General features: G+C 38.4%; 1 protein-coding gene across 1 annotated transcript in view; it reads left to right on the top strand.

The window, feature by feature from the left end:
* LOC132561287 (deleted in malignant brain tumors 1 protein-like) overlaps nt 1-20,529 on the top strand; it is a 67,467-nt gene that overhangs the window by 12,801 nt on the left and 34,137 nt on the right. Inside the window, exons 8-15 of the mRNA XM_060226014.1 lie at nt 8,427-8,431; nt 8,933-9,071; nt 10,959-11,200; nt 13,122-13,263; nt 13,838-14,055; nt 14,449-14,587; nt 18,998-19,227; nt 20,273-20,414. Of these exons, the coding sequence (XP_060081997.1) occupies nt 8,427-8,431; nt 8,933-9,071; nt 10,959-11,200; nt 13,122-13,263; nt 13,838-14,055; nt 14,449-14,587; nt 18,998-19,227; nt 20,273-20,414 (1,257 nt within the window). The remainder of the gene's footprint in view (nt 1-8,426; nt 8,432-8,932; nt 9,072-10,958; nt 11,201-13,121; nt 13,264-13,837; nt 14,056-14,448; nt 14,588-18,997; nt 19,228-20,272; nt 20,415-20,529) is intronic.

Below are 20,529 nucleotides of genomic sequence, written 5' to 3'. Positions count from 1 at the left end.
GACATCTGTAGGGTGTATGTTCTATATTCTGGTAATATAATGTTGGACAGAGACATCTGTAGGGTGTATGTTCTGTAATCTGGTAATATAATGTTGGACAGAGACATCTGTAGGGTGTATGTTCTGTAATCTGGTAATATAATGTTGGACAGAGACATCTGTAGGGTGTATGTTCTGTGTTCTCTGTAGGGTGTATGTTCTGTAATCTGGTAATATAATGTTGGACAGAGACATCTGTAGGGTGTATGTCTGTAGGGTGTATGTTCTGTAATCTGGTAATATAATGTTGGACAGAGACATCTGTAGGGTGTATGTTCTATAATCTGGTAATATAATGTTGGACAGAGACGTCTGTAGGGTGTATGTTCTATAATCTGGTAATATAATGTTGGACAGAGACATCTGTAGGGTGTATGTTCTGTAATCTGGTAATATAATGTTGGACAGAGACATCTGTAGGGTGGTTGCCTGTAGGGTGTATGTATCGCTGTAGCGGATAATAGAATTTTGGACTATATGATTGATATGTATTTTTGATAAAGAGAAAATATAAAAACAGTAAACAAGATGTTGAAAGAATTAAATTTGTTTAAATATAATGATAGCGAAAGGCTGGTAAACATGTGAAAGTATATATGGTGTTACACGGTATACGTTATACCAGTATTTCGGCGGGTGTAGTCAATTAGTAACGCGGCGTGTTTGTCTTCGAGCCTTATGGCACGTAGCGGATGAATAAAGAATTGTTATCATGGACGAAGGCAGGACGATGGGCAGATGAACACGACTGCATGGTAAGGTAAATATAGTATTTATAAGGAATTTATATATGGTATAAATACATATGTTATTGTTCCAGTGAATCATAAACGACATGTGTCTATGTACTTGCTTTTGTAGTTTATCACCTAGATAGAAATGCACGGCAGCGAATTCACTTAGATTTGATTCTTACACCAGAGAAGATATTGTCGCCTCATCATTTTGTGACATTTCATGAAAGAAGTGAAATAAAATGCTCAAGAAAACAAAAGCTAAAAAAACTCATAACAATAGAAATAAAAAAAGAAAGAAAAAAAAATACAATTATGCAAGAATACAAATGCACAATAACAAATGCGCAAGACATCGTTCGGCAAACACTGTTTAGGTTTTTGATAACCGAAATTGACATGATTTTAATTGTAAGATGCATGATGTATAAACAGGAATGGCACAAATCATGTGCAGTTTGCTACCTATTCACCTTTTGTCACAATAGATAGAAACAGGTAAACCATCTCTGTTCCTTTATACTCTGCATTTGCACCGAATGGTAGGCATGAGACACGCGGAAATATGCCGATGTTGGAATATGTTCCTTTCAGTCTCCTCCAATGAACAATCATTCGCTGTACCCTTCCTAACTCAGACCCCCTACCAAAATACCATATATACACAGACTATCCCTTTAATTAATACACTGGTATATGTTAATGGTTGTAGGATAAAACATTCCGGTGGAGATGTTTTAACCCCTTGGTACCTCGATGTCCAACACATTCTACTAAAGTGTAAAACGTCATCTAAATTCACTACAAACTGATATGTAACACATAGTATACATGTATAATGACTTATTTCTGACTTATTTCTGGCGGCAAAAGCGTTTACCCTGAAATACATTTTATTGTGTGAATGAATATTCCCTTACCCCTAATATGTAAATCGAATTAATCAGGAAATGTGTTTAAAAGTAAAACCAAAATGTTTTAAAAGAAAAATAGTGTTTCCGCAGAAAATGTTTTTATATGTTTCTTTGTTGTATATTACATAAAACATAAACAATTTATAGAAACTACAAACAGAATTATTAAGGGCTTCATTTCTCTTGTTTGTACAATATCCGCCGGAAATGATGAATTATCAACAGTGTTTACATGCATCAATTATGCTTTATTTCATTAAGGGTGTTATCAAGGAATATTTTTTCCTTTTTTTTATTTAGAAATACTTCGATTCCTGGAAACACCAAAGGACTTAAATACAAGGATAGGGCTCTCTGGAAAAATGGTTTGTATTGCGCTCGCAGCTCAGGCGCCAACAGTGGTTTGGACACGCTATGGATCGGACGGGGATCTTAACATTAGAAATTTTACCACCGGGAGTACGACAACTTCTATACTTACATTCAGAAACATCCGCTTCAGAGATGAAGGAACTTACGAGTGTTCTGCGTATGATTCCGTTACTAGATCTATCATTTCTGTGATGGCAGATTTGATAGTAACAAGGTAGATACAGCACCAAGACAAGGTGGTCTAAGACTAAGAAAGATGAAGATTCCCTGTGATGGATGACCGCTGTTACCACCAAGTTCTGGTGATTTCTGCCATTATTATTTGTCAAAGTACTTATTGATACATACATACAGAAACAACATAACTTTCCGTATTTGGTTATTCTACAACAGTTACCTACTGTCTTTTTTCTGATAAGTTGTTATCGTTATAAATTTGAGGATGTACTAGGCCAGTCTTTAATAACTGTATATCTTAAATAATAAACGTAATATTCTATAGTGTATTGCAGTTGTTTGTTGTTTGGGTGTGTAAAGCTATAACGTTAGTCAATTTTTCGGTCTTTCTTTGAATTAATGTTACATTGAATAAAATGGCTGTTGTACCTGTTTTATCCCTTAGCAGTGTGTCACCACTTCCTAAGCCTCGGATATGTTGTACCTGTTTTATCCCTTAGCAGTGTGTCACCACTTCCTAAGCCTCGGATATGTTGTACCTGTTTTATCCCTTAGCAGTGTGTCACCACTTCCTAAGCCTCGGATATGTTGTACCTGTTTTATCCCTTAGCAGTGTGTCACCACTTCCTAAGCCTCGGATATGTTGTATCTGTTTTATCCCTTAGCAGTGTGTCACCACTTCCTAAGCCTCGGATATGTTGTATCTGTTTTATCCCTTAGCAGTGTGTCACCACTTCCTAAGCCTCGGATATGTTGTATCTGTTTTATCCCTTAGCAGTGTGTCACCACTTCCTAAGCCTCGGATATGTTGTATCTGTTTTATCCCTTAGCAGTGTGTCACCACTTCCTAAGCCTCGGATATGTTGTATCTGTTTTATCCCTTAGCAGTGTGTCACCACTTCCTAAGCCTCGGATATGTTGTATCTGTTTTATCCCTTAGCAGTGTGTCACCACTTCCTAAGCCTCGGATATGTTGTATCTGTTTTATCCCTTAGCAGTGTGTCACCACTTCCTAAGCCTCGGATATGTTGTATCTGATCTCCAACTATTCCTATTCAGATTAGGATTTAACACGGGTCCTGAAGTCAAATGAGAAACTGGGAATCCTTTGAAGAACCATCAGCCAGGAAGTATCGTAGTTCGTAGGATTACACACACATGTGTCATGTTGTGTGTGAAATGAAAATTCACCATTAACACTAAAAACATACCTCCAACGTCCAGGAAACGACCGATAACTGAATAGGGCAGTGATTTAAATGAGTTTTCTATTAATAAAACACACGAACAGTTTGCTCTTTCATACTAATTTATTATTTGTTAAGTTCTTTTATGAGCAATTAGATAACAATAAACACTATTGGGTTATAGAAATTATATCATAGCCGCTTCTTCACTACAATTGTCTTGTACCTGTACGGCTTATGGAATTTAAAATAGAATAAGACTCTTCTTTTTCTAAATTTGCAAATTTGTAAGGGCAACAAGATATCTTAGTACCGATACAGTCAGATATCTTAGTACCGATACAGTCAGATATCTTTGTACCGATACAGTCAGATATCTTTGTACCGATACAGTCAGATATCTTAGTACCGATACAGTCAGATATCTTAGTACCGATACAGTCAGATATCTTAGTACCGATACAGTCAGATATCTTAGTACCGATACAGTCAGATATCTTAGTACCGATACAGTCAGATATCTTAGTACCGATACAGTCAGATATCTTAGTACCGATACAGTCAGATATCTTAGTACCGATACAGTCAGATATCTTAGTACCGATACAGTCAGATATCTTTGTACCGATACAGTCAGATATCTTTGTACCGATACAGTCAGATATCTTTGTACCGATACAGTCAGATATCTTTGTACCGATACAGTCAGATATCTTAGTACCGATACAGTCAGATATCTTAGTACCGATACAGTCAGATATCTTAGTACCGATACAGTCAGATATCTTAGTACCGATACAGTCAGATATCTTTGTACCGATACAGTCAGATATCTTAGTACCGATACAGTCAGATATCTTTGTACCGATACAGTCAGATATCTTTGTACCGATACAGTCAGATATCTTTGTACCGATACAGTCAGTCAGATATCTTAGTACCGATACAGTCAGATATCTTTGTACCGATACAGTCAGATATCTTTGTACCGATACAGTCAGATATCTTTGTACCGATACAGTCAGATATCTTTGTACCGATACAGTCAGATATCTTTGTACCGATACAGTCAGATATCTTTGTACCGATACAGTCAGATATCTTAGTACCGATACAGTCAGATATCTTTGTACCGATACAGTCAGATATCTTAGTACCGATACAGTCAGATATCTTAGTACCGATACAGTCAGATATCTTTGTACCGATACAGTCAGATATCACCGATATCTTCTTAGTACCGATACAGTCAGATATCTTAGTACCGATACAGTCAGATATTGTACCGATACAGTCAGATATCTTTGTACCGATACAGTCAGATATCTTTGTACCGATACAGTCAGATATCTTTGTACCGATACAGTCAGTCAGATATCTTTGTACCGATACAGTCAGATATCTTTGTACCGATACAGTCAGATATCTTTGTACCGATACAGTCAGTCAGATATCTTTGTACCGATACAGTCAGTCAGATATCTTTGTACTGATACAGTCAGATATCTTTGTACCGATACAGTCAGATATCTTAGTACCGATACAGTCAGATATCTTTGTACCGATACAGTCAGATATCTTTGTACCGATACAGTCAGATATCTTTGTACCGATACAGTCAGATATCTTTGTACCGATACAGTCAGATATCTTTGTACCGATACAGTCAGATATCTTAGTACCGATACAGTCAGATATCTTTGTACCGATACAGTCAGATATCTTTGTACCGATACAGTCAGATATCTTTGTACCGATACAGTCAGTCAGATATCTTTGTACCGATACAGTCAGTCAGATATCTTTGTACCGATACAGTCAGATATCTTTGTACCGATACAGTCAGTCAGATATCTTTGTACTGATACAGTCAGATATCTTTGTACCGATACAGTCAGATATCTTAGTACCGATACAGTCAGATATCTTTGTACCGATACAGTCAGATATCTTTGTACCGATACAGTCAGATATCTTTGTACCGATACAGTCAGATATCTTTGTACCGATATCAGTCATACAGTCAGATATCTTTGTACCGATACAGTCAGATATCTTTGTACCGATACAGTCAGATATCTTTGTACCGATACAGTCAGATATCTTTGTACCGATACAGTCAGATATCTTTGTACCGATACAGTCAGATATCTTTGTACCGATAGAGTCAGTCAGATATCTTTGTACCGATACAGTCAGATATCTTTGTACCGATACAGTCAGATATCTTAGTACCGATACAGTCAGATATCTTTGTACCGATACAGTCAGATATCTTTGTACCGATACAGTCAGTCAGATATCTTTGTACTGATACAGTCAGATATCTTTGTACCGATACAGTCAGATATCTTTGTACCGATACAGTCATATATCTTTGTACCGATACAGTCAGATATCTTTGTACCGATACAGTCAGATATCTTTGTACCGATACAGTCAGATATCTTTGTACCGATACAGTCAGATATCTTTGTACCGATACAGTCAGTCAGATATCTTTGTACCGATACAGTCAGATATCTTTGTACCGATACAGTCAGATATCTTTGTACCGATACAGTCAGATATCTTTGTACCGATACAGTCAGTCAGATATCTTTGTACCGATACAGTCAGATATCTTTGTACCGATACAGTCAGATATCTTTGTACCGATACCGTCATATATCTTTGTACCGATACAGTCAGATATTTTTGTACCGATACGGTCAGATATCTTTGTACAGATACGGTCAGATATCTTTGTACCGATACAGTCATATATCTTTGTACTGATACAGTCGATACAGTCAGTCAGATATCTTTGTACCGATACAGTCAGATATCTTTGTACCGATACAGTCAGATATCTTTGTACCGATACAGTCAGATATCTTTGTACTGATACAGTCAGATATCTTTGTACCGATACAGTCAGATATCTTTGTACCGATACAGTCAGATATCTTTGTACCGATACAGTCAGTATATCATATCTTTGTACCGATACAGTCAGATATCTTTGTACCGATACAGGCAGATATCTTTGTACCGATACAGTCAGTCAGATATCTTTGTACTGATACGGTCAGATATCTTTGTACTGATACGGTCATATATCTTAGTACCGATCCAGTCAGATATCTTTGTACCGATACACTCATATATCTTTGTACCGATACAGTCATATATCTTTGTACCGATACAGTCAGATATCTTTGTACCGATACAGTCAGATATCTTTGTACAGATACAGTCAGAAATATAACTTTGAACTGATACAGTCAGATATCTTTGTACCGATACAGTCAGATATTTTTGTACTGATACAGTCAGATATCTTTGTACAGATACAGTCAGATATCTTTGTACTGATACAGTCATATATCTTTGTACTGATACAGTCAGATATCTTTGTACCGATACACTCATATATCTTTGTACCGATACAGTCATATATCTTTGTACCGATACAGTCAGATATCTTTGTACCGATACAGTCATATATCTTTGTACCGATACAGTCAGATATTTTTGTACCGATACAGTCAGATATTTTTGTACCGATACGGTCAGATATCTTTGTACCGATACAGTCAGATATTTTTGTACCGATACAGTCAGATATCTTTGTACCGATACCGTCATATATCTTTGTACCGATACAGTCAGATATCTTTGTACCGATACAGTCAGATATCTTTGTACCGATACAGTCAGATATCTTTGTACCGATACAGTCAGATATTTTTGTACCGATACAGTCAGATATCTTTGTACCGATACATTCAGATATCTTTGTACCGATACAGTCAGATATCTTTGTAGACAGTCATATCTTTGTACCGATACAGTCAGATATCTTTGTACCGATACAGTCAGTATATACAGTCAGTTATCTTTTTACCGATACAGTCAGATATCTTTGTACCGATACAGGCAGATATCTTTGTACCGATACAGTCAGTCAGATATCTTTGTACTACAGTCAGATATCTTTGTACCGATCAGATATCTTTGTACTGATACAGTCAGATATCTTTGTACCGATACACTCATATATCTTTGTACCGATACTTTGTACCGATACAGTCAGATATCTTTGTACCGATACCGTCATATATCTTTGTACCGATACGGTCAGATATCTTTGTACAGATACGGTCAGATATCTTTGTACCGATACAGTCATATATCTTTGTACTGATACAGTCAGATATCTTTGTACCGATACAGTCAGATATCTTTGTCATATATCTTTGTATACAGTCAGATATTTTTGTACCGATACGGTCAGATATCTTTGTACAGATACGGTCAGATATCTTTGTACCGATACAGTCATATATCTTTGTACTGATACAGTCAGTCAGATATTTTTTTACCGATACAGTCAGATATCTTTGTACCGATACAGGCAGATATCTTTGTACCGATACAGTCAGTCAGATATCTTTGTACTGATACAGTCAGATATCTTTGTACCGATACAGTCAGTCAGATATCTTTGTACCGATACAGTCAGATATCTTTGTACCGATACAGTCAGTCAGATACAGTCAGTCAGATATCTTTGTACCGATACAGTCAGATATCTTTGTACTGATACAGTCATATATCTTTGTACAGATACAGTCAGATATCTTTGTACTGATACAGACATATATCTTTGTACTGATACAGTCAGATATCTTTGTACCGATACAGACAGATATCTTAGAACTGATACAGTCAGATATCTTTGTACCGATACAGACAGATATCTTAGAACTGATACAGTCAGATATCTTTGTACCGATACAGACAGATATCTTAGAACTGATACAGTCAGGTATCTTTGTACCGAAACAGTCAGATATCTTTGTACTGATACAGTCAGTCAGATATCTTTGTACCGGTACAGTCAGTCATATATCTTTGTACCGATACAGTCAGATATCTTTGTACCGATACAGTCAGATATCTTTGTACCGATACAGTCAGATATCTTTGTACTGATACAGTCATATATCTTTTTACAGATACAGTCAGTCAGATATCTTTTTATCGATACAGTCAGATATCTTTGTACAGATACAGATATCTTTGTACCGATACAGTCAGATATCTTTTTACCGATACAGATATCTTTGTACAGATACAGTCAGTCAGATATCTTTATACTGATACTAGTTTTCTAGAAGTAATGTCTTTGTATTTCTTGGCGGGAGATTGAGTTTGTATATAAGTCAGATTGTTGTATAATATCGTACTCGATTTTGCTGCAAATAGAGTTTGGATTTTCATTGATGCTATAGTGCGCTATGACTCTTTGAACATGTTTTCTGTATTTTTTTATTTATTTTTTTCGGTTTTCCAAAATGTTGAATAAAAAGGGGTATTTTTGATGGAATTGATATACATATCGTATATCCCTTACCGTAAGCTATTTTATCGCAATATATCTTCGGCGAAGAGTACGTTCTCAGGAAATTGATCAGGTCTATTTTTGTATATTTACTCAGTATTTCACGGTTTTAATTTGTAGGTGACATACGACTAGTAAATGGGTCGACAATATATGAAGGCCGTGTTGAAATATACCACAGTGGACGCTGGGGAACAGTCTGTGACGATGAATGGGGTGAAAGTGATGCGCAGGTTGTTTGTAGACAATTAGGATACAGGTAATTTACATGTAAATGATACAGTGCATATACCTATAATCAATATATACATGTACTTGACACTGTTCTAAAATTGTCTGATTTATGAAAACTAGGAAATAAATTTAATCATGAGGCTTCTACACCTCCCTGTCCACATTTTGACTTTTCTTTCGATCGGTTTGGAGTTTCCTCAGTGATCTCTTATGTTGTAAAATTTAGGCTCTTAGCATCACTGATAAGTCAATCCTAGAAGGACGAAACAGCTGTATGATGCAGTTTGATTCATTGTTTGTCTCTATTGTATCTAACTTTGAATTATGAAATATGCTATTCACTTCAATTCAATTCAAGTTTGCCGTGTGTTTGATAGGCAGAAGCAAATTCCTTGGAATATTATATCATGAATTATTCTTAAGTTCTTACCTTGTACACCGAAGTCATAACCAGGTCAGTATAAGGGTTGATAATCGTCAATATTACAGTATCAATAGTAGCAAAATCTATTTACAAGATAATTCACGTCAAACGCTAGGTATTTTTAACATTGGTGACCCTGTACATAAAAGTGTGGTCATGTGTAGGGTGTTAGTCAACTGACGGTGGATAACAACGAATAATGACTACTTTAACAAGGGGACATTATCATGAAGGGGGATAACTCTAATGGTCGTTAGTATATGTGACGACTTTTTAAATAAAATGAAAAGAGAATTTAAGACCATGTCCATCATATATATCAACAATACTTGGAAATTTACGACACGATAAACTCTTCTACAGAAGCCGCTCACATCGATATTTCGCTACGATTTCACATTCCCTGATTCATGATAGCAAAATTGCTGCTTACCCAAACTTTTGTGTTGGAATGTCGCCGGTAATTCGATAGTCAATCGTTCCCAATTCCGCAATTTCCGCGCAAGATATCTAACAGACAGGCTCACAACAGAGGGTTATGAGAGATGTAGATAACGGTAAAGTGTCACGTGCAGGATAGCTAACAGACAGGCTCACAACAGAGGGTTATGAGAGATGTAGATAACGGTAAAGTGTCACGTGCAGGATAGCTAACAGACAGGCTCACAACAGAGGGTTATGAGAGATGTAGATAACGGTAAAGTGTCACGTGCAGGATATCTAACAGACAGGCTCACAACAGAGGGTTATGAGAGATGTAGATAACGGTAAAGTGTCACGTGCAGGATAGCTAACAGACAGGCTCACAACAGAGGGTTATGAGAGATGTAGATAACGGTAAAGTGTCACGTGCAGGATATCTAACAGACAGGCTCACAACAGAGGGTTATGAGAGATGTAGATAACGGTAAAGTGTCACGTGCAGGATATCTAACAGACAGGCTCACAACAGAGGGTTATGAGAGATGTAGATAACGGTAAAGTGTCACGTGCAGGATATCTAACAGACAGGCTCACAACAGAGGGTTATGAGAGATGTAGATAACGGTAAAGTGTCACGTGCAGGATATCTAACAGACAGGCTCACAACAGAGGGTTATGAGAGATGTAGATAACGGTAAAGTGTCACGTGCAGGATATCTAACAGACAGGCTCACAACAGAGGGTTATGAGAGATGTTTTCAAATGTTTTTTCGAAACATTTGTAGGTTTCGACCAATTTGACATAGCGTTATCATGAACAGTATTTTGAATCAATTTTTCAAAGGTATTTAGATATTGTCCAGATATTTTTTCACGAGATTTGAACCATTCTCTTTAAAACTTGATATACTTTGAATTATCATCGAAAGATATTCACGAATGTGTTCATATGCTAATCGATTTAATTTTCAAACAGTTTTCATAAATGGCCAAATAGTCAATTATGAAATATTGTACAAAAATATTAAATGGATCTTAAATCATAATATTCTTTTCGTGTTAAAGCGATGGCTACGCTAGACGGGAAGCAGCCTTCGGTGCCGGCGCAGAGCCGACATGGTTGGACGATGTCGGATGTGGTGGGTACGAATCTCGTCTGGCAGACTGTTCCTCGCGAGGATGGGGTGTTGAAAACTGCGGTCACACTGAAGATGCGGGTGTTGTTTGTGGGCCGCCGTTGTCCACCAGGCCAACACCGACCACATCCACCCAGGCACCTCCAACAACGCCGAGGCCATCAGTTCAAGGTAATTACATGTCTTCAGTTGCATAAAATTCTCTTGTCTAATCATGAGTGATGACGTGGCATGTATTTGATTTAGACACCAAGGGTTTTACACAAATATGGTCATATTTTGAAGGATACTTGCGGGAAAAAACCGCAATTTTTATTATCGTTATTACTATTTTTTGTAATATAACGTTTAGACACGTGAACGAAACATGATCACATGTACCGGTAAATCGCTACAAATCGAATATTCGAATAGTACACTAGTAGAAGTATACTTGCGGGAAAAAACCGCAATTTTTATTATCGTTATTACTATTTTTTGTAATATAACGTTTAGACACGTGAACGAAACATGATCACATGTACCGGTAAATCGCTACAAATCGAATATTAGAATAGTACACTAGTAGAAGTATACTTGCGGGGAAAAAAACCGCAATTTTTATTATCGTTATTACTATTTTTTGTAATATAACGTTTAGACACGTGAACGAAACATGATCACATGTACCGGTAAATCGCTACAAATCGAATATTAGAATAGTACACTAGTAGAAGTATACTTGCGGGAAAAAACCGCAATTTTTATTATCGTTATTACTATTTTTTGTAATATAACGTTTAGACACGTGAACGAAACATGATCACATGTACCGGTAAATCGCTACAAATCGAATATTAGAATAGTACACTAGTAGAAGTATACTTGCGGCAAAAAACCGCAATTTTTATTATCGTTATTACTATTTTTTGTAATATAACGTTTAGACACGTGAACGAAACATGATCACATGTACCGGTAAATCGCTACAAATCGAATATTCGAATAGTACACTAGTAGAAGTATACTTGCGGGAAAAAACCGCAATTTTTATTATCGTTATTACTATTTTTTGTAATATAACGTTTAGACACGTGAACGAAACATGATCACATGTACCGGTAAATCGTAACAACTGGAATATTAGAATAGTACAGGTCAGCTACACAACATTTCGTTTTCAAAGCAACTGAGTGAAGTCGATAGGGGTACGGCCATTGCTCTAATAACGCAGGGAAATTCGTCATGCAAACCAGAAATATGGGTGTCTGAAAGCAACAGGGAGAATTGATAACTGTCACTGGAGGGGACGCCCGCGGGTTATATCGCGACGTCAAGATAGGGGCTTACATATCTCACACCTCCACAGCCAATTTCAGACAACCACAGAGATGACACAACAAGTTGTCGGCACTCAAGGTCAGCCTGTGTGTCCAAGATAGGTTAGGAATAGGTTGAGGGACTTTCATTTAAGGCAAACGTCGTTTTGTCCGCCACGTCAAAAGCATTGTCTGCTTACACATTGCCTTATCGGTTTTGTTTGGCTTTACAAGTCAGATGGACGACAACGTGTCTATCAACGTCGTGGTGAGCGATATTCTGACGCTTGCGTAACGGAAAGCGAGAGATTCGGGAAAGGGTCTGATATGGTATTGGCAGGGATGTCTCAATGCGTGAAAACACCTCTCGTGGTTATCAATGGCAATATCATCCAGCAGTAACATAACGGGAGGGATCTGGTCTTGAGATTACACCTCCTTCCTCTTATCCATCAACGTTACGTTATGCTGCAGCAGGACAACGCGAGTCCCAAAGACATCGGCACCTCAGCTTAACTGTTATATACCTTGTTCCCATTTGAGAAAGTGACATTACTTACTTGGATTGACCAAGGTTTACATGGCGGGTGTCGTTGATAAAGTAGAAGACTCTTACTCTTCCGAAATACTTGGTCCTTTTTTTCTTTAGGAATCTCCGTGTAAATCTGTTTTCGTACTTTGCCCTAGTTTGAACTATGATTATGTTGACATGAAGCTATATTCTGACTTTTCTATAACGCATGTTTTTATGTCTCTAACCATCATTAATCGAGTTGTTACCTACGATATTTCAGAAGGAGACATACGTTTGGTGAACGGTCCATCAGACACGGAGGGTCGACTTGAGATTTATCACGCTGGACAGTGGGGAACGGTTTGTGATGACGGATGGACCATCAACAATACTCAAGTTGTGTGCAGGCAGCTTGGACACAAGTAAGTAATCTACTGGGAAAATGGGATACTAATAATACTCCATTTCCTATTTCTGCCGGTCAAATCACGAATTAATCATTATATTCAGTGCTGTCCATACAAACGAAATTACGTAACCAAAGACCCCTCTAAAATAGCTTACATGACAACTTACAATGCTTATAAACTATCTTTTAAACTAAGCGTTTATGTAATAAGGTCGAGATGTCGATATTGATCACACGTAAACAATCTATTCTATTAAGTTTGTAATACACTTAGTTGGCAATCATAGGTATTATTAAAACCAATTTGATACAGGCAAACCACCCAAGCTCTTCATTCTGTTTGCCTTTATCCTGTTCACACTCATTTTGAGGTTGATTGTATTTGTCAGTTTTTATTTTAACTTTGTGATAAGATTGTTCAGTTTGTTTATTTATCTGCAATATTCTTACTACGTTGGCAGTTTATATGTTGGTAATATAAAACTGACATTGGTTTGATTGCCAAATACCATTGCCATACAATATTATGTATTTCATTAAATGTTATTACGCTCTGTGTCACAAGTTACCTATGATATCAATTGCAGTGCTGTGAGTTATAAGAAGGAGGGATTTTACGGTCCGGGAGAAGAACCAACCTGGATGGACAATGTCGTTTGTCAAGGGGACGAGGAAAGACTTGTGGACTGTAGTTTTGGAGGATGGCAAAATGAAAACTGCGGCCATAGTGAGGATGTAGGAGTCAAGTGTGAACAACGAGGGGAGACTACTCCCACTGTTACAACGACATCAGGGACATCAGAAGGTTGTTGTGATTGTTAATGATTTGTGTGTATATTACCTGTGTTAAAGCTATGATTCAGCGTGTCGGATAGCAACTTTGAGTGAAAGTCGATTTCAATGATAATGGGGGTTTTGAAAGCTATTAAATCAACATAATTAAGCTGAAGTGGCCTTTGCTCTCGTTCACTCTTATTTCATATTCTATACATAAATCATGATATGTACCTATGCATATTTCCTCAATTCAAACACATTATTCTTAATTTGAAACACATCATCAATATGAATGCTAACAGTAGACAGACATGACAGACAACTAGATTTTCTAATCAAATATGAATATAGAGGAAATACCAATCCGATAACTGCCGCGAGTTAGAAGTTGGTAACCTTGTTTAAATTACCTTGTATACAGGATCCATACGACTAGTGAATGGCGGAACGCAATACGAGGGCCGTGTTGAAATTTACCATGACGACACCTGGGGAACGGTCTGTGACGACTTGTGGGATGCGGTCGATGCCAGAGTTGTTTGTAGGCAGCTTGGCTACAGGTTGGTTTCAAAGGCTTTGACACCTAAAAACAATAGATAGAATGATGCAACTTAAGTTGTTGGTATGTATTGAAGATAATAGAATAATGGCCGATGTCTGCCACCAACTTCCAATCTCCCGCCAGATCCAAGATGCCGCTACGCCCTATCTTTCCTGTTGGTAGTGTTTCCCCTGCCTTCACAAACTGTATGGTCTTAGGTCTTGGTCTTGGTGCCTTCTGCCTAATCCTGCTCACCCTCTCCCTTTCTAAGATGTCTGCCAGCCCTCTTAGGACCTGATTATGTCGCCACGTGTACCGTCCCTGTGAAAGAGCAACACTGCAGGAAGGCATTCTATTGCTCTAGGTTCCCTCTCCTTTCACAAAGGGGGCAATTCGGGTTATCGGTCAGGTTCCATCTCTCTAGGTTGGCAGGTGTCCGCAGAGTGTCATAAACTGACCGTAGGAAAAACCTCAGCTGGTAATGAGGGTACCTCCAAAGTTCTGTCCAGATAAGCAATCTTTGCTCTGTTGTCCATCTGATCCACGCCCCCTGGCTTCCCATTTCGACGGCCTTTGCTTGCCTACTCTCTTCCTCCTTGGATCGAATCTCTCTCTGGATCATGCCCCTTCTCTCTGATGTACTTGCATCTTTCCAGTAGGTCGTTTTCGTCATCCCTAGGCCTTGTCTACCTTGTGCGACTGATCCAACAATATATTTATATCGGAGTCTACTGTACGCCTCGTCTACTGCTTTGCTAGCTGACCACTTCCTCCATGTCCTTACTTGTACTCCTGTCATCCGAACTTTCTCATCCCTTGGGTCTCGTAGGGTCTTTATCAATCTGGACTTTCCCACCTTATATTCCTCCACTAACGAGGTGATTGGTAATTGGAGTTTGACTGTTCTGCTGTAGAGGCCAACCGATGTGAAACTTGGAGGTAAATTAAGCCACTTCCGAAGATTCCTGTTGACAACCCTTTCAATCTTCTCTACTTGTTAGAGTGTGATTTCATACAGCATCAATGGCCACTTAAGTCTGGGTAAGAGTCCATGCTGGTACATCCACACCTTAAACTTCCCTGGTAGACCAGTCTTGTCGATGTTTCTCATCCCTTTCTCTACTTGTTATACAACTTTCCTGATGTTAGTTGTATCCTTCAATGTGTGGTCAAACCACTTTCCTAAGCACTTGATTGGGTTTCCTAAGATAGATGGAATGTCCTCGCCTTGCACTATCAGTTGGAGTTGGAAACTTTGCGTAACTTTTCCTTTCTTGGTGATCAATGACCTGGACTTCCTTGGCTTGAATGACATTCTAGACCATGGTACTGTCTCTTCTAAGGCTTTCAGAATCCACCTTGCCTGTATGTGGGTATCCACGGTAACTGTTAAGTCGTCCATGAATCCCCTGCTTGGTGGTTGCTTGGTGTCACTAGCTGTCTTTGGCCCTCTGGTCTCTCGCTCCCTTGCTTTCATGATCATGTTCATGTCCATCACAAAGATAATCACAGATATCGTGCATCCGGTAACGATTCCATTCTGTAGTTCCAGCCATGAAGTTGTGAATTCGTTGGTGGTAAATCTCAGCTGTATCCCACTTAAGAAACTTCTGATCAGGTTCCTAAAGTTTTCTGGTATGTGGTAATGCCTTAATGCCTCGTCTATCAACATATATGGGACAGTTCCGTATGCATTAGCTAGGTCCAACCATACCACTGTGAGATCAGTTTTGTTCACTTTAGCTTCCTGGATCAGCTGGGAGATGACGCTGGTGTGTTCTATGACCCGGAGAAGCCCGGTACCCCTCCTTTCTGTACTGATGTGTCAACGTACTGGTTCTTTGTCATGTAGGCCGTCATTCTCCTGGAAAGCACAGCAAAGAAGATTTCCCCTCTACATTCAGGAGTGAATTGGTCCGAAACTGGTTGATGTGTTCGGAGTTTTCTTCTTTCGGAATCAAGAATCCCCCCCCCCTTTTTTTAGCTCTCCGGGATCTTTCCTTTCCTCCATACAACTTTTAGAAGTTTCCATAACCGCTGAATTATCTTTGGGCACTTCTTGTATACCTTGTACGGTACACTATTTGGACCTGGAGCTGATGCTGATCCTGTTTTCATGACAACGTCCCTCACCTCCTTCAATGTTGGTTCTTTGCTATCTAGTGCGATCTCTGGTTCTGGCACTTCACTAATTCTGTTGCATTGGCCTAATGGTCTCCCCTTCTGGTCATCACTTTGAGTGTTCCGCAGATGTTCTTCGACCTCTGCTTTATTGCTCTTCAGATTTCCTGACTTCTTCCCTTCTAATGTTGTCTTTGTGAATCTGTATGGGTTAGCTACAAAGGAGGTTCTTCTTTCTGCTCTTTCACGCCTTACATATTCTTTCCGCCTTCTGCAGATTTTTCCTCCTATCCCTCGTGTAGCTCTCAAATCACTGATTCCAAGCTGTTCTTCATAGTTTGCCTTCTTATACTGCCTTGTAATGCTTCTAATCTCTTTCCTGAGAGACTCAATCTCTCGCTGTCGTCTACTGCTGGTAACTTGCTCATTGCTCTTCTTGTCTGCTTTGGCTTTTCCAAACCGTTCTTTACCATCTGTGTATGTACAATTGTTGATAAGGCTGCTATTTTCTTATCCACGTCTCCAACTAATGTGCCTTCCAGAATCTTGTCCAAATCATCATCGAAGACTTCCCACTGTTTGTCGTCTGCTGGTGGCCATTTCACTCTGTCCCTTCTAGTCTGTGGCTGCCTGCCTGAGGAAGATCGGTGTTCACTGGCTCCTCCCCTATGCTGTACTGTGTAACATCAGGAAGTAAGAGGTCCTCAGTACTGTGGTGTTCATCCTGACTGTCATCACCCTCCGTATGACCAGTTACCACTGTGCGTTCTGCCATTAGCTTCACAGACCCACATTTGGTCCTTGCCCTGTGTACTTTTAATCCCCTCAGGTTTTTGCAGACTTTTCCACACTGACATCTAGTTTCTGCAGTTGTTCCAGTCAATGTCGTTTGGACTAGCCGAGTCGTTGCCGTTGAATCCGTCCTGGTGGGCCTTTCATCCTTCCCCCTCTCGGAAGACTCTGAGGCGTTGTTCATTGCTACATGTTGTAGCTTGCTGAGGTGCTCATTCACAAGAGCTGTGTGTTGGGATGCCAACCCGTCACACCCTTATTATTAATATGAATAATAGAACGATTTATGTGGCGACTCTTCAGTCATTACGAGATTAAGACCAGGTGTTACGGAATAGTTAGCGTCGTTTGTTTCATTGCCAACATCCGCAATGTAAAACTTTGTCAGTCCAAGTAAATAGTGTCAAAGTTAACAATTACGGAACCACAAGGTATACAAACAAGCATTTCTCATCTTATATACAAATCAGGTATAACGTGCAGTCATGTGCTGTATGAATTAAGTCAACGTTATCATCGACTGCAGGAGAGAATAAAAGTAAGAAAGAAAATGACGTCTTTTTGCTGCCAACTTCTTTCTGGAAGAGAGTGTGATCAATGTTGTTTGCCTGGTTACATCGTGCAGGAAACGTCGTTTATTAGACGATGTAATGAGAGTTTTATCACTATTTAATATCATGATGTTATCCATACGGCCGCTCCGGATCTAAAACATATACTTCTCACCTGTCATATACGCCTAATCACATAATGTATTCTGAATATTTTAAAAAAGGAATAATGAATGGGGTCCTAGCTCTGGTTTGTCCTTATCAAAAATCTGAGACAGACATGATGCTAGTTACTCTTCATGTTCTTTCTCCGTTAAAGAGAACTAGAGAACAGGATGCACATGATCTGTTAACGACTATGGCTTCACTATATACACAATGTACCAATAAAAAATCGTGTAATAAATCTATTCTGTCCTTCAACAAAAGCAACGATTAGAGTCCCAACATGGGATTTGTTTTTGTTGGGCAAAAACTATAATTATACTAAAAAATGCCCAGGAGTTGCCAAACGGTCCTACTGGTATCTAATAAACATGAAGGTACAAAGCGTCGGATTACACATAGAATTCAAATTTAACAGAGAAACAAACGCAATTATGTCATTAAACCTTATTCGCTGCAAAATTTTTTTCGAGGAATAAATGTGTATACATATGTAACCGCTGATAAGAAACAGACAGCAGCAAGATTGCTGTCAGAAGTTATGAAGAATACTATCGGAGACCAACGAATATGTTGGTACTGTCACTTATCAATTTAAATCACTTATCGATCATCACATTTAACCTTTGACATCAATTACATAAAGATATCAAAACTATAATCCAAAATGATATGATAAGTGAAATAAAGATTTTGTAACAGACAGATGTTTCGTAAAATTTGGCACTGATGGGAATAAGATCATTACCCCATCATTTATTTGATACATACGCAAAGTCTCGGATATCTTTATTTTACAGCGGCGGAACTCAAGTGCGAGAAGCGGGTTTTGGTGAAGGATCAGATCCTACTTGGCTGGACGATGTTGAGTGCACTGGATCAGAAGTGAGATTGACAGATTGTAGATTTCCAGGATGGAGAATTGAAAACTGTGGTCATGGCGAAGATGCCGGAGTAATATGTTTACCACCTCCTTCACCTCCGATTACTACCACGATGCCATTATCTACCACACCTTCAACTCCTCAGGGTAATGTATTATACGAGTATGGGTTATAGTGTTAATAATAGAGAATTTCCGACATGTTTCGTATATACAAGATCTCAAACAAGTGTAATGTTTCTCACAGGGATTCCGACAGGTATAGTTGTACATGCACGACATCCGACAAGTGTTTTTACACAGAAAGTCAAATATTGCTTCTAATTGATGGTGTGTGAGAAATATTGTTATATAAAAGGTTTCCGATTGATGGTCTCAGGCAAGTGTTGTTTTCCACAGAGATTTTAGGACAAGTTTTGTTTTATATTTCCGACATTTATATTTGTACAAAGTTTCCGAAATTTAATAGTTTTAGTTGGGATAACAGACAAGAGTTGTTTTACATTTTCCGATAAATGCTGTTTTATTTGGGAACTTCGACAACAGTTGCTGTTTTCACATTTAGGGATAGGAGTCTCCAACAAGTGTTGTTTTCAAGTTTCCGAAAAATTATTTTTAATAGGAATGTCCGAAAAGTATTTTTCATCGCATACGATGGTCATAAATGCTACATATCATGCTAAAACAACGGCACTTGATACACAACGCCAACGCCCTTCCTTCTGCCGCTTCGAATAAAAAAAAAAAAAAAAAATGAGCACAAAGTTTTTAAATTAACCATGACGGCAGTGATATCCCAATTGATCAATTACTGTACTCGGACTTGACTCATAATCATTGATAAAGGGAATAATTAATTAATCACTACATAAAGTAGAGCTGCCCTGCGTATTTGGTTCAGTATATAAGAATATAAAATACCGTTACCCAGCTTTTAACCTAGGGCAGGGGAAAGATACACGATCATAAACGCCATTGATTTGTTTCAGATCAAGAAAGTTAGCTGCACTTTACTTAGGTACAAGTTCACATTTCATATTTTCGAAATATCGCACGAACTTAATAATGATAATGTGTAAATATATAATCAGAATATCTGTGAATTATCAGTGTACGATTGAATTTCGAAGTCAATGTTATAGATTACAATCAAATATAAAAATGTATCCATATTGAAGTTGGTGATTTACAGATGGAGATATACGTCTAATGGACGGTCCGTCGGACTGGGAAGGACGAGTGGAGGTATACCACGCTGGTCAATGGGGAACAGTTTGTGATGACGGGTGGACAATGAACAATACACGTGTTGTCTGTGGCCAGCTAGGATATAAGTAAGTCAAGAATATAAACGAACACAATCTTTTTAAGCAGCTAAATTCCAATTCTGTTGTTTGTATCATTATTATTATTTGACGGTATGAATCAACATGTTTGTAATTTTCTCTT

This window comes from Ylistrum balloti, unplaced genomic scaffold, assembly GCF_031769215.1.
Source record: "Ylistrum balloti isolate Yb309-2 unplaced genomic scaffold, AGI_CSIRO_Ybal_v1 Utg371186, whole genome shotgun sequence".
Taxonomy (NCBI): Eukaryota; Metazoa; Mollusca; class Bivalvia; order Pectinida; family Pectinidae; genus Ylistrum; species Ylistrum balloti.
The sequence above is the reverse complement of the archived record's forward strand: the minus strand, read 5'-3'. Positions and strand labels throughout refer to the sequence as shown.